The 15,725-nt window shown below is 43.4% G+C and overlaps 1 protein-coding gene across 2 annotated transcripts in view; it reads left to right on the forward strand.

Annotated features, from left to right (window-relative positions):
- The window catches only part of diaph1 (diaphanous related formin 1), an 86,811-nt gene that overhangs the window by 66,127 nt on the left and 4,959 nt on the right, over positions 1 to 15,725 (forward strand). For both annotated transcript variants that reach the window (XM_029441323.1, XM_029441324.1), the window contains 9 exons: positions 2,892 to 2,990; positions 3,141 to 3,235; positions 3,665 to 3,766; positions 4,086 to 4,325; positions 5,154 to 5,283; positions 5,474 to 5,598; positions 5,760 to 5,924; positions 6,394 to 6,526; positions 11,044 to 11,133. In XM_029441323.1, the coding sequence (XP_029297183.1) occupies positions 2,892 to 2,990; positions 3,141 to 3,235; positions 3,665 to 3,766; positions 4,086 to 4,325; positions 5,154 to 5,283; positions 5,474 to 5,598; positions 5,760 to 5,924; positions 6,394 to 6,526; positions 11,044 to 11,133 (1,179 nt within the window). The remainder of the gene's footprint in view (positions 1 to 2,891; positions 2,991 to 3,140; positions 3,236 to 3,664; positions 3,767 to 4,085; positions 4,326 to 5,153; positions 5,284 to 5,473; positions 5,599 to 5,759; positions 5,925 to 6,393; positions 6,527 to 11,043; positions 11,134 to 15,725) is intronic.

Here is a 15,725-nt window from a genome sequence, read left to right on the forward strand (position 1 = left end):
CCATTTTATGAATCAGCCATGATGTCAACATAGCTGCGCCTGATTCCATTGGCTAGAGAGCAGCTGGCACTGTAGCTATTATAGCAGGGATTTACACACACACACACACACGCTCCCTCACCAGCTCTCCATCCCTCTGAGATGCACACACACACACACACACACAGGCACACTGCTGCACACTGACCTAGTGACATGATGGCGTCACTATGTCATTAGTCTTGTCCTAGACTAACTGGATTGCTGACCCTTCAGATTATATACCATCGAGATTAGACGTTCATATGCGCTGTGAACTTCCCTGTCTTTGCACAAGCCTGCATGCACATATTTGTGTGTACACATGCTGTTAAGAGGGTTAAGCTTTCACTGAACTTTAAGTATCAAGTGCTTGCTCATAATATTTCAGTCTCTGTAAATATAACAGAGTACGGTTTAGACCTGGTCTATATGGAAAGTGCCCTGAGATAACTTCTGTTTTAATTTAGCACTATACATATACACGTATCGTACGTATCTTATTATTTCCCTTCCTTTCTCGACGCCTCTGCCCTAAAGAAGCGGGTTATTTAAGGTCATTATCAGTCTCCCTGTTTGCGTCTCTGTCCTGAGATGTTTATTTGTAGATGCTTGTCACTTCCTTCTGAGTTTCTTACCAACCTTTCAGCTGTGACTTGTTTATGATATTTATGTTGTTTCCTCTCAGATATCCTGATGGATTTTCCTACCCTGTGTGTGTGTGTGTGTGTGTGTAATGGTTGACTTCCTGCTGTGGCTTCCTGCTCTCAGCAGGGACTATGCCCGGAGTGTTGGAGTCACAATACTATTATTGATTCATTGTCGTGATACACACACAGCCGATTATACTGATTATAGCACAAATTATAACCAGACGCTAGAAGAACAGAGTTCAAAAAGAAGGGCTGCCGTCAGGTTTGAGTCGAACTTTAGACACAAGTGATTCTGAGAGAGGAGCTTCTGAAAGCTGAGGCTGACACTGACGGAAACAATGGGACCTATTGAGGCCACAGTCCACCGACTGTTTTGTGTGCAAGCTGTGTGTTCTAACTGGAGAGATGAGGGAACTCATTAAGAGGCCTGGGCTCGTTAACAGGCTGATTGGCGTCTCACACGGAGACAAAGCTCTGTTTGACTGGACATTGGGAAGGATGTACAGATGGATGAATGAGTTATTATGTTGTAGTGGCTCTCTGTGTCTGTGTGGAGAAGGATTACAGTGTTGCTGTCTGAATGAGACTCTATTTGACTAATCTAACAAACTGCATGTGGACAGATTGTGGGGAAAGATGAGGAAATGACTGAAGTGATGTAAATAAGGCCACGCATACAGAGCGCAGAGCTGGGGCTTAGGTAAACCTAAATCGCAATGGATAATGAATATTGGTAACATTGGTGATTAAGCAGCCGTAAGTAGTTTCTACAACATCGAGTCATTATTCTTTCAGTGTTTACAGTCCAGAAAACTTCTGCTGTAGTTAATTTTAGCTTCTGATGACATGACATGAGGTCATCCCCGGGCAGTGGAAGCAGGTGCGCTGCTCAGTGCACAGAGGCTCATTTTGATTTGTATTGTTTGTCTGTGCTGTTTCAGACAAAGAGACAAATAGAGATCGCATACTCTTACTGTACATCCCGTACCGGCTGTTATCCAGACAGTGATTCATGTTTCCTGTTACTGTCTGGTCTTTACAAAGATAAGACACGGACAAGGCCACATAAAGACAAAAAACAGTGGGAGATATAGATCCTCCGGTGTTTATCAAACTATTAGCGATACGGAAAAGTACTAAGGGATGAGAAATCCTTGAGGCCATTGTTTTTTTTAAAGGATGTTTTTGTTACTGGGTAAACGGGAATAGTTGTGGTATTGGGACTGAGACGTACTCCTAGGCCTATTCCAATTCCTGATCCGCTGTTATTTATATTACAGTTAAGGGCCCCACTAATAATCGTTTGAATTATGAATTAATATTTAGATTGTGTGTATGAAATGACCAAAATCTTGTCAAATGCCCATCTCAAGTCACAGACACTATAATAGAAATAAAAGAATGTGTTTGGTATGCTCAGCTGTGTAATGACCTAAACGGGTAATTATAAAAACAAATCTTGATCAACTAATCATGACACTCAGTATTTGTACTGAACTTTTCACACATGTGTTACATTGAGTATGACTGGTGAGATAATAATGGCAGAAACAAGTGAACAACTGTGACATCCAGCACTCTGCTGACCTTAGCGGGTCAGCGGGCTATCATGTGTTCAAACCCATGTGCTTGTTCATCTTTCACCCCTCATTCTCACCCCCCCCCCCCCCCCCCCCCACACACACACACACACACACACACGGCACACGCTGACACATCCTTACAGTCACAATCCTGACCTTGTCAGAAACTATTTAATGTGAAGTGTTTCTGTCAAGTGTGTGTGTGTGCGTGTGATAGAATGTACTGTACATGCATGTGTGTGAGCCTTATATGCCTTACAGCTGACAAACGTCTGGCCCTATTTGCCCGACTCACACACCAGGCTGTCTTTCCCCCGGCCATTTCATAGCAGCTCCTCATACCCAAGGCCATTGATCCAATAATCCTAACACCTCCCTGACACCATGCAGTTGGTAGGGAATGAAAAAGTGAAGGCAGTGCCAAGTCTGTCAGTATTCATTGTCATCACATACGCCCTCTATCCATAATCCACTTCTCTCTCTATTACAGAACCCACTGAATTACCACTGTACTTCTTTCCAACATCCTTTCTATAAATATCCAGCTGTCCTACTCATCGCACGTTCAGAAAGTTACCAAGAAATGCAATTTACTAACTCTTCTCCACTTTCCCCGTTTCTCTATCCACCTCTCCAGCCAAAAAGGAGCAGGATGCCGCAGACGAAAAGAAGCAGATGCAGAAGAAGAAGGTGAAGGAGCTGAAGATTCTGGACTCCAAGTGCTCGCAGAACCTTTGTAAGTGTGTCACGGTCTGTCTGAAAGCCCGTTACCATCGCACCAATGACATTGCTCTCTCTAAATGCATTCAGTGAACACCTTCATTGAAATGCCAACCACAAAACATGTTCAACTGATTCCTGTTCCTCGTTGTGTTTGCTCGTGCAGCCATTTTCCTGGGGTCGTTCCGTCTCCCTTACGTGGAGATGAAGAACGCCATCCTGGAGGTCAATGAGAAGGTCATCACAGAGTCCATGGTTCAGGTACAGCGCTCAGATCTGCCCCAGTGTTGTTGTATAAGGTTCTGCGTGTGCAACCATTCACGTACTGTATGTTCTAACAGTGTGGGCCGTGGAAAGTTGGTTTTTCCTGGTTTCATCCTCTACGGTGCTTTTCAGAGTAGAAACATTTAATGTGTGTTTAGCTGTTGTGTAGAATCATGAGCAACTATAATAAAGAGGATAAACGTCTATTGAGCTCATAGTATATTCTGAGCCTTGTTGATGTTACCTTTAGACCTTTTCAAATCTAATCTAACCTCGTTAGCTGATTGTCCTTCACAGTGGAAGAACCCACAGGAGACTTTGTGTTTTGTGTTGACCCATGTCTTTCTCAAGAAGTAGTTTGGGACACAAACTGAAGTGTCTCCGGATCCTGATAGTCATGTATATTTTGCTCTTCTTGTCACGTAGAACCTGGTCAAACTACTGCCAGGAGCAGAGCAGCTGACTGTCCTGGGAGAGATGAAGGATGAATATGACGACTTGGCTGAGTCCGAGCAGTTTGGAGTAGTGGTGAGAAAACACACACAAAACCGACAATTTAGTTATTGTAAAGCTTTTGCCAGATGACTTGGACCTGACTCACCACAGACGTAGCAGGGAAATCAGTTTGGTGAGGCATAGAACATTTTTAAATACTAAGAGAGAGTCATACTGTTGTCAATATATTAGACACAGAAAATCCTCACGCAGTTAAACACAGACTGCTTTGTTCTGTCAAGGATGTGAGTAATGGATGAAATCCCCTTCACTCGCACACAACTACACACACATGCACACAATCTATGTGGCAACAAGTATATCAAGAATGGGTCCCTCTTTTCTCTCCCAGATGTCTGGCGTGAAGCGGTTGATGCCACGACTTCAGGCCATCCTGTTCAAGCTGCAGTTTGAGGAGCAGCTGAACAACATCAAGCCAGATGTGGTTTCTGTGACAGCAGCCTGTGAGGAGCTCAGCAAAAGCCAGACCTTCACCAAGCTGCTGGAGATCATCCTCCTCGTAGGGAACTACATGAATTCTGGCTCCCGCAATGGAAAGGCATTCGGCTTCTCCATATCATACCTGTGCAAGGTGAAATGAGGTTTAGACATAGTATACACACACAAACAGTAGACACATATTTAATGCACTTGAAGGGCCTTTAGGCATACTTCTTGTGTACTGCTTGTGTACTTCTTGTGTACTTCTTGTGTACTTCTTGTGTACTTCGTGGAGGTCAAGTGTGGAAATGCTCACGTATAGTGAATGACATAAAACTGTGTCCCATAAGAGTAAAGCACTCACCTTAACATTGCCTGCAGTGTAATCACAGTGACAGAAAACATGTCTTGTACTCTTGAACTCCCTAAAAGTAGAAAGTGTTCCCGTGCCATATTATTCCATTGTATACCGTTAATACACATAAGTGGAAATGGAAAAATCAAATCCACTTGCCCAGGAAGTGAACTGGCACCTCTCCAGGTACCGGTCCACACTCCGTACTCGGTCCATTTGTCACCCCTCCAGTTCCCGAGCCAAGTCTCTACGGACTTGAGCTACTGCCGCCCCCAACACACATACATACAGACAATATGTGCGAAGGTTTCCCCCTTTAACTTTTCATTATTAGCTTCAGTTATGTGGTATTAAACTTAGATATACACATGTACAGATCGCTTCACCATGTTAGTGTCACAACAGTGATGTCTGCACTGTATTCATTTTATTGTATTTGATCTTTTATAATGTGAAATAGGCAACAGGACACATGTTGCATAGATGCTGGACTTTTGGAAACCCCCCCCATCTTACTTGTAATCAGAAAAGTGCAAAACTCTGACACTGCATGCAAACGTTGAATACTTTTGATTGATTGCTTTTTCAGTGTGCCATTTTTAAATCAATCCTTCTCTCATTCAGCTGCGTGACACCAAAACAGCTGATCTGAAGCAGACACTGCTCCATTTCCTGGCTGACGTGTGCCAGGAGCAGTATCCCGAGATCATGGGCTTTGCAGACGAGCTCATCCACGTAGAAAAGGCCAGCAGAGGTACACTGATCATCTAACTGACCTCTATACATCACCATCCCTACATAGTATCATCCATGACAAGCCCTGAATACACATTGCATTCATCTTAATGGTAGTGTGCTCTCATCAATGTAGTCATATGGAACAGCAACAGTCCATTGTTAGCTGTGTATGACGGTGCTCCGCATCATTAATGTTTCCTCTGCAGTTTCTGCAGAGACACTTCAGAGGAACCTGGAGCTGATGGGCCGTCAGATCAAGACTCTGGAAAAAGATCTGGAAACCTTCCCTCCTCCACAAAATGACAAGGACCTGTTTGTGGAGAAGATGTCCATATCCTCTTTATTCAGTTACATATTTCATACAATTATTTAGCAATTGCCTAAAACGGTCTGTTTGTATGTAAAGTTCAAGCCATAGACCTTGTTGTTATAACGATGTGTTGTTAAAATACAGAGATTCATGTTCTATATTCTTTAACGTAACGTTTCCACAGTTTTGTGAGTACTGCCCATGAGCAGCATGAGAAGCTGGATCTGCTGCATAAGAATATGGAGAAGCAATATACCGACCTGGGAGAGTATTTCGTCTTTGACCCGAGAAAAATCTCCGTAGAGGAATTCTTTGGGGATCTCAACACCTTTAAAAACATGTTCCAGGTGTGTTGCTGTGCATGTGAATGAACTTACTCAAGTCTGATCTGCAATGTGTGGTTATTCAAAGTCTTTACTCATTCAGTACAAAGACATGCACACAAGTGAAGTTGAAAAACAGTAAGTAGATGAAAGAGGGAAAGATGAAAGACTAAATGTCAAACCATCAGGAGGAACAAAGGTCGCTCACCTGTTTGTATTGACAATAATAAAGAACGAGAGTTGCTCCATTATACTGTATTTTCAGTTTATACATCAACTCCCGCAGGAGCTAACTTGTTTTACCAGTTACTGTGGATAACTGCCATCCACTGGTTTTGAAGTTATGCTTACATACACATCCATCGGATCCGTCAGACATCTGTCTTCTTGAATTTTGTCTTAAGAATTCTTGAGTTTTCCACACCAAACACTTATTAAACCTTACTTTGCAGACGTGCACGGTCTTGATATCCTTTGTTTGTTCCCCCACCAGCAAGCAGTGAAGGAGAATCAGAAGAGGAAGGAGGCTGAAGAGAAGATCAAGAGGGCCAAGCTGGCCAGGGAAAAGGCCGAGAAGGAGAAGGAGGAGAAACTCAAAAAGAACCAGCTCCTAGACATCAACACAGGTCAACATTGCTGGATCATATCTGTTTGCCTGTGTGTGACTGAGAGAAAGAGAAACACTCCACGTCTCTCTGTTTGTATTTCCCTCAGACTCCAGTTGGGGGCAGTCAGAGTCCACGCTTCTGTGGAATATCTCTGTCTGTGTGTGTGTGTGTGTGTGTGTGTGTGTGTGTGTGTGTGTGTGTGTGTGTGTGAGTGAGTGTCACTGTGTGTGTGTGTGTGTGTGTGTGTGTGAGAGAGAGAGAGAGAGTGTGACTGTGTGTGTGTGTGTGTGTGTGAGAAAGTGTCACTGTGTGTGTGTGTGTGTGTGTGTGTGAGAGTGTCACTGTGTGGGTGTGTGTGTGTGTGTGAGTGAGAGAGTGTCACTATGTGTGTGTATGTGTGTGTGTGTGTGAGTGAGAGAGAGATTGTCACTGTGTGTGTGTGTGTGTGTGTGTGTCACTGTGTGTGTGTGTGTCACTGTGTGTGTGTGTGTGTGTGTGTGTGAGAGAGTGTCACTGTGTGTGTGTGTGTGTGTGTGTGAGAGTGTCACTGTGTGTGTGTGTGTGTGTGTGAGTGAGAGAGAGATTGTCACTGTGTGTGTGTGTGAGTGTGAGAAAGAACAACCCATCAGTATTTATAGACCGGAGTTAATCTAATATTGATGACCTGCGTTTTGAAGTAAAACAAGTAATAATAGGCTCCACAGATACAAGGAGGTTGTATATAAGGAACCGACTGACCTCCGTTCAGTCCTCTGGTGAACGGGGGGGATTTGCTTGCATGAAAGAGAACGCCTAAATCTCTTTATCACCAAAAACACATTTCCACTCTTCTATGAGATGCTATTATGTTTAAAAAAAAATGCTAGCAGCATATTGTCCTGTGTAGCACACAGACACAAACACTTTCTCACTCGCTCATCGTCTTATACACACAGTTAACACTCACATCCTGCCTCGCAGACACACATTAACGCACAGGCACTTTTTCCCACTTTCCTCAGACTGACCTAGTTTCAGTACATTCCTCCTTTCTGACTCCAGTCATGTTCTCCTGGGACTCCAGCCTCAGTGCACTTTGTGTGTATGTGTGTTCCACACTTACTGTGTCTTTTCTCGTGAATGTTTGTGTTTTGCTTTGCCTAGTGTGTTGGAGAACCCTTGCTTTGGCCAAAGTGTTTCTACACTGTGCGTCTCTTTTGTGAACTTCTTTTACAAAAAGTCTTTCTGGCTTTTTCTCCTCATGCTCCATGTTTCCAGCTGGCTTCTCCTCTCTTTCTTGCTTTTGTTCCATCACTCCCTCTTCTTTCTTTTTTTTCTCCTTTCCCTCCCCCTGTCCTTCATTTAAAGGGCACTTAAAGACACAGCAAGCACCGAGGCCCCACTCGGAATATTTTGTCTCTGTGTTTAAAGTATGGAGCTGACATTTTGTGGTAGAAAGTGAGGTAGTCAAATTTCAAGTTCAGCCTCTATAGGCAAAGGGAACATAATAGTGCTTCAAAGATGGGTGTGTGTGTGTGTGTGTGTGTGTGTGTGTGTGTGTGTGTGTGCATTAGTGGGCTAGAGATAATTTACATACAGGTGGCAGATTTGATTGCCCCTGTAGCCCTGAGTCATTCAACACCCCCCTTTTTTTCAACCACGCACATATCTGGCATACACACACCTGGCCTTCGTTCTGTATTTGCTTATACCATCATACTGGATTGCTTTTGCACAAAGGTTGTTTTCAGCAGCTCCACCTTCGCACACCAACTATTGTCCTTGTTCCCTTTTTTCTTCTGATTTCCCACCCATCAACTCACATACTCTCACTATCTCATGAGTTCTCTGAAGGTTCCTCTTTGTCTTTGTAAACATAATATCCCAGTTGTTGGTTAAACCCTGGAAGGTCAGTGTGTGTTTGCACTTTGTGGCCTTGTCATTCCTGTGTGAGTCAGACAGGCGGACGCTCACTCAGTGAAGCATGTGATGACAATTATTGTGAATAACTGAACCTTGTGAGATTCATTGTCGACTATGACTTATTATTTGTTGATCACTGAATCATTCACTGCTGTTATTTGGCTTTATTTGACTCATGAAACTTGGACGATCAGGATTCAGGGTACCAGACTGCCACACCCAAAAGTCCACATTCACCCTCTGTGCTTTAATTACCACCTTTGCTCTAACTTGATCTGATAAATACCATCTGCTACTGTAAAGAAGAAGAAAAAAATCCATCCCTGGATGTCATCTTTGGAAACATGCCAGACTATTTAGCAACTGGCTTTTCCTTATTGCCACAGCTAGGTGTCAGTACTGTCTGTAAAAGATTGTCTTAGGCGGTGTGCTTTTATGCATGTGGCAAAGGGTGTGCGCATGTGTGGTTTACACTCCCACACAGATGCTGGTATGGGAACTGCCACTAGGAGTGCTCGTGCTCTACACAGAGAGCAAGTGAGGGAGTAGTGTGGGGGAGGGAAGGAGAGTAGTAGCACAGCAGATGCTCTGAGGATTAGACTGTGTTGTTGGAGGAGGAGAGGAGAAAAGCACATGATGAGATGGGATAAGCCTGAGTGGCCTGCCTCACTGCAGGCCACTGTGAGAGGCACGATCATGTCACATTAGGCGTCTTTAACCCACTTGAACACTATTTCTTTCTCATCCTCTTTCCACTTTTTCTCCCTTTTTATTTCTGTGTTAGTTGTTACTCCTTTCCTCTTTGTAAAATGTTCCATTCATCTCCTCGCATGTTGTTGTGTGAACGACCATTAGGGGTGCTACCGCTCCACACAAGAGTGAGTGTGTGGGTGTGTGTGTGTGTGTGTGCGTGTGCGTGTGCGTGTGCGTGTGTGTGGATCAGATCAAAAGAGACATCTTTAAGAGCTTGTGATCAAATGCAATTACACTAATTAATTCGTCTTATGTTCTTATTTGCATCAGCTCGGGCAATACCTTGCTGTTTGTATTGTGCACTATAGTTGTGTGTGTGTGTGTGTGTGTGTGTGTGTGTGTGTGTGTGTGTGCTGACCTTACCACCACAGCTTTAAAAGACCATTTCAATATTGATGGTGTATGGATTCTCAATAATAACACCCTTGACCAGATATCTGTTCTACAGCAAAATCATGTGAATTACCAAGAGCACGTGATTATCAACAAGTGATTGAACCCAACAAGTATATTTGCCCTATTAATAATCACTAGCAAACAAAATATTCCTTTTAAGAGATACGACTCCTGTATGGCTTTATGAAATATTGCCCCAGGCCACACTCACACAGAAACACGATAGAGCTGTATGTATAATGTTGTACAGTATACTGGTCTAAGACATTCTAATTTTAGTTGGGACTTCACTCTGGCATCAATAAGTCTTTTTTTTTTATACACAGCCAGGTCATTGTTTGGTCCCTCTATTGCCTCGAGTGCGTATTCACAAATAGGTCTGTGTGCTTCCACCACTAGTTTAAGTCAACCATGTGATTAGTGTGAGTGGAAATGTGCCAGATGTGTTTCCCCGGAAGGAGAAAAACATGGCCTACATCCTCCTGATCTATCTGTGCAGTTCCACAGCATGGACATTGAGGGGTGTATGTGAGCTGTGGAAGGTCTGTGGAGTGTGTGAGAGAGACTTTCTCTGACATGACGGGCCATCTGCTTTCATGGCTTACTGCAGGATTAGATTGTGTGTGTTTGTGTTTGGGGGTTGGGAAGGTGACAACATAAACCTTTAACCCCCTAACCTCTTTGCCTTCTTTGCCAGACCCCTCTGTCTCTATTCAGGTTCAAATAGAGATAATTAAAACCATCTGCCTTCGCGCTGAACTATGCCACTTAATCTTGCCCACGAAACAATCCTGACAACACTCGTACACTTACACAAAGCAACATTGCCATGAACTACCCCCTCCTGATTTAAGATCACCAGACAAACCATGTGGATGTAAACACACACAGAAACAACAAGACCCACGTGTACAAACTGTACCTGTACACATAAACAGATACACCATTCCTTTCAAGTCAGTGACCCAGAATTACTTATTCATTCTGTAATATGTTAACGTTCATGAGGGGGGTTGGTCTCAGTGGGTGTGTCTTTCCACTAAAGCTGTGTGTGTGTGTGTGTGTGTGTGTGTGTGTGTGTGTGTGTGTGTGTGTGTGTTCGTTTTTAGGGGTTACCTCCCTGAATGTGCAGCGTGTAGCCCCTAGCAGAGACAGTGGCTGAACTAGGTCACTGCCTATCTGGGTTAATATAATTTGCCCAACACGGCCACGTGGCTGCTAAATAACCTCCCTGCCCACGTGTGTGTTTGTCTGAGAGAAACCACGAAAGGTAGAGGGTTTAGAAAAACCTCCAATCACTCCCCCCCTGTAGTTGGGAAAGAGAACGAGTGTGTATGTCGGGGTTGTCTTGATTTGTAATAACATGGTTGTGATAATGAAGTGGTGTGTGTGTGACATAAATAAAAGTTGAAATGTGACTCCACATGTTAATTTAATCCAGCGTTTGTTGATGCATTGCTGATGTTTTGCTGCTGTGTTTACAGAGGGTGATGAAACCGGTATCATGGACGGCCTGTTGGAGGCGCTGCAGTCGGGCGCTGCTTTCAGGAGAAAGAGAGGACCACGGCAAGCAGGTACTCGTAAATCACAAAACATGCAGATGTTTCAAAGTGTCATGTCTAACTTGATTAGCAGATTCCTGTTTCCTTTTACACTAATTTGTGGTACGCATACTATACTGAAACACGTGGAACAAATGAGACTCCTTTGTTCCATCTCCCTCTCCCTCTGTCTCTACGTTTCTGTCAACACACGACAACAGATTTGTTTGTGTTCCCCACGTCTCTGTTCCGTCTGTTGCATGGCTCGTAGAACGGGGGTGGTGGTTGTATTTGTTGGCCATGGTTACAGGGGGGGCAAAGCCAGCTTCACCAATAGCTGGCACAACTACAGAAGAAGAGGGAGGGTGTGGGCAGCAGGACACTTAAGAGAGGAGCAACTGGTGAGGGTGTGGTTGTGGAATAGGAAAGGAAGAGGAATATGAATGTAGAGGATAAACCAGAGTGTGGGTAGAAAGATTAAGGGAGTGGGATCAGTGAAGGGGAAATGGGCTAAATGTATTCAAACTAAAGTATGAAGAAAATACAAGTGGCTAAAGTCCCCCTCAATGCAAAAATGTGCTTTCCTTATTGTAACTTCACTTGGACGTTTGCCCTCTGAATGATGTATGTGCTGTCATGAAAGTTTTCAAATTCCTCTGGCTGAAGAGGGAAAGTTTCTGTGCTCACGTTAAATCTGAGTTCAAGACAGTGAGCACGTGAGCATGATTTTGTGACATTACAACAAATCGGGAAGGTAATCATGCTCCATTATGCAACTTTCAAATGTGTGACGTGAAAAACGTAACGAAAAAGGAGTAATATCTTTTTTTCTCACCGTTTTATGGCAGGCCTTGAAACCCCAGCTCACTGTAAATGTGTTCATAAAAAAATCTATCATAAAATCTAAAGTATCAAATTCATTGAACAAAAAAACCCTCAAAAACACTGGTTTTGTCATTACTTTGCCTGCCAGGAGTCCATGTCCTATGTATGAGCACAACTCCAGTCTGTATTGATTTTCATTCAGGCCATGTTCAGTAATCTGGTTAGCTACTTATTCTGCTGTGTGTCCCACTGCCTAATCCAGTTACGTTCACTAGATGCTAGAGTATTTGTCTTTTTTTGCTTTCTGTTTCTAAAAGTGTACATGTGGAACGATGTGTTCTGGTAATGCAAATAAAACTGAGGCAGTGTGAGCTGTACGGATAGTAACTCTGTAATATGACACCTTGTGTAAGGAAACGTGCGTAGGTTGAGTATTCGCACATAAGAGAGGAGAGGCTGGGGAAGAGTGTGTGCAACCCAATACCTCCCTCAATAGAAGCCAGATGTGAAGCGAGGCTCCAGAGTAGAATAGCACAGAGCCAGAGGGTAGACTGCACTCCTTCTTTCTGCTTTATGTCTGTCTTTCATCTTTCTTTCTTCCAATCACTAAATGCATTTATATAGCCTGTGAGCAGTAAATGTCCATAGCAGTTAAGCAGGGGTTATAACCAGTGGTCCTCAGTGGTCCACTAAGTCACACTGAGAAGGTCGCTAAGTGCAGCAAACTTTCTTTAATCACAAACAGCTCGGGCTCATCACCACGGAACTGACTGAGACAACACTGAATAGATGAAATGGAGTGGGGCGGGGGGGGAGCAGCACTGTATGAGAGGAAATGGGGCCCACTTGAGGGCTCAGTCAGTCACCCATAATACTGTTTGGCCACCTCATAACCCTAACAGGAAATACCTCAACATGTGTGTTCGAGAGAGAGAGAGAGAGAGAGAGAGAGAGAGAGAGAGAGAGAGAGAAAGGGAGAGCCTTCCTCTCTCTGCACACTTGTCTGTGGTAGGAAAAAGAAGGAAAATATAAGTGGCTGTATGTATCACATCTCTGCTCCGTGCCTCCTTCCCGTCTCCTCCTTTCCCCTTCGTCTTGTCATTTTTGCTTTCTTTAGCCAAAGTTCATGATTTTCCATGGCTGGTGTGGAGGGTGTGAAGCCTTGCTGGGGTTTTTAGGCTATTTTTACTGCTTCTTTCCAGTTACCCACTTTGCTTGGTAAACCCAGGAAGTCCTTCACCCACACAATACGAGTTTATCTTTGACTTGTTGGTTGAGTCAGAGGTCTTAATTCAGTTGAGCTGAAGTTGGAGGAGGCACATCCTGACTCTGGCTCTACTGATGCATCTCCGGCAGCAGTGGGGCCACAGGCAGCTTGTATGAGCTCATTTATGCATGCTATTTTTAGTGTGTAATGCATCTATACAATTTGCAGCATACAGAGCAGAAACGTGGATAAAGAGATTTAGGTTTGAGGACAAATCCGACTTAAATTGTTCTATGTCTGATATACAGTAACACAACTACAGCTCTACGAAGAAAGTCATAAACTTTCTTGGATTTTTCAGGTCAAAAGTGTGACTTAATGATGGAAACGGTTGTGTCTGTGTTTAAACATATACATGGAAGCTGTAAGATGTTTTCTCATCGCTCCCTCACTGATCCTTAGATGAGTTATGTCGCTACCCCCGAGGCCAGCTGAAGCACTTTTCCATGATGTTAAAATCCAATTGATTTGAACTCTTGTGTCGAATGGTATTACTGATCAGATGTCACGTAATGAGTCTGCCAACACAAAACAAAGGTTGATCCGCTTGAACGATCTATAAAAAAGCAAAGCAGTGGAAGAGGGGGGTCATGTTTCTCTTCGTGAGGGAAAACAACATCACAAGCTTCAGTTAGATATCGATATCCCAACATAAGCACCTTAATACTTTAAAAACAGATTCTTAGGCTTATAAGGTGCATTTAAGGTAACTGGAGTATTAATCAGGAATAATGTTAGTGCCAAGATGCCTGTGTTCATACAAGAGTGGGGTGTGAATGTTAAATGTAATTACATAAGAGTTCCCCCAAATGTGAAAAGGTATTTATTCGCATGTCAGTCAAAACTCCAGTGAGGTTTGTACTTTATGTCTATATGTGATGTACAGGGAGTCATCTTTCACAGTTTTTGTTGAACCACAACTCAACAAGCTCATTCTGCTTAGTTCCAGAATTTAAGAACATGTATAAACTCATTTCAAAGGTTGTGCTTCACACTCCAGTGTCCAGAGTTATCGCTCAGACTTTCTACCCTATTGTTGATCTCGTAGAAGATTGTTGCTGCTCATAGCTTCCTAATTCTGACTTACTGCATAACTCAAGTATTACTTTTTTTGACCGAAATAACAAAACAAAATAAAAGTGATATAGAGCTGAGCTGCAAAAGCTGAAAGAAAAGGAGACTTGGGTAATAACCGTTGTGGTGGGGGTTCCCAAATAATTCTGTAATTGTAATTACAATGTGAGGGATGTGTTCAGGGGTAATTGGATATTTAATAATATGCTCATGTGTGCTCCTGCAGCATGTATCATCTAATCAGATCAGGTGCTCTGTACAGCTGGGCGCCCAGACATCTCACGTCAGTACCAACCTTTACGTAATGTCTGGCAGCTTGTTCGATTGCTGTTTGTTGTGGAAATGATCGAACATGTTTGATAACAATGAGCTCGGTCCAGACGAGGTCGGGAGCAGAGAAGGGCAATTAAATAAGGACACAACAATCCTCTCACAGCTGAGTGGTGGATGCCTAAGGGCCTTGGGTGTAATAACAAAGTTTCGATGTTTTCATTTATTTTGTTGTCAAATATTTGTTAGTTGTAACAAAGGATCCAGAAAAAAAGGCGAACTGACGAACATTAAAGGTCAACAAGCTGCAGGGCAAACTTAGACGTGCGCATTAGGTTCCATAATAATTGATTTTCCCATGGCTTTAAAACGCTTTTGATGACAACTCGGTAAGGTGACAACAGCGTATATCAATACATAAAACAAATAACACAGCTAAAAATAGACTTTTAAAACTTTGCCACAATAAGGTATTAGTGTGCTTATTATGCTTTTATATATTTGTTATTTTATGATTTCAGTGTTTGGTGCTAGTGACCACTGTTGTGCATGTAAGGGTCTTCATTACGTGAAGTGTGACGTCCCCCCCCTCCCTCTTTCTTTCCTCCTCACAGCTGTGGCGACTGCAAGCGTCACCAACTTTGTGTTAAAGGACGACTAAGGGGCTATTGAGTGTGTTGTCATGCTTATTGTGTCACTGCATTGTGACTGAATGGCAGCCACGAGGCTACGGAGGCTGTATACCTCCTCACCTTTGACCTGTGCCTCAGCTCACTGTGTGTGTGCTGGTCGTGTAGAATGAGCAAGACTGCATGGGGTGTCCTCAGCTGTCTGCCCTCCGTCTCCGTACCCCCTTAAACACATACAGACAGAGGACACACACACCAGATGCTTGCGTGCCGATACAAAAGACGCACGTGGATGTTTGCATACCAATACATGCACCCAAAGAAGCGCGTTACGTTCCAGAGAACAGACAGCCTTGCATAGTTTTCCCAACACTAACACACTGTGGCTCTCTTACTTAGTTTGTAAGTTATGGTCCATCTATGTCCTTTTACAGAATTGTCAGCTTGGCCACATTAGGCTAATTTGTGTGTATGTGTGTAATTTAAGGGCACTGTGTGTGTAGAGGAATGACCTAAACATTCACTATAGACCCATCTGCTGGGTCACGACCCTTGCCAGA

This window comes from Cottoperca gobio, chromosome 10 (genome assembly GCF_900634415.1).
Source record: "Cottoperca gobio chromosome 10, fCotGob3.1, whole genome shotgun sequence".
NCBI lineage: Eukaryota > Metazoa > Chordata > Actinopteri > Perciformes > Bovichtidae > Cottoperca > Cottoperca gobio.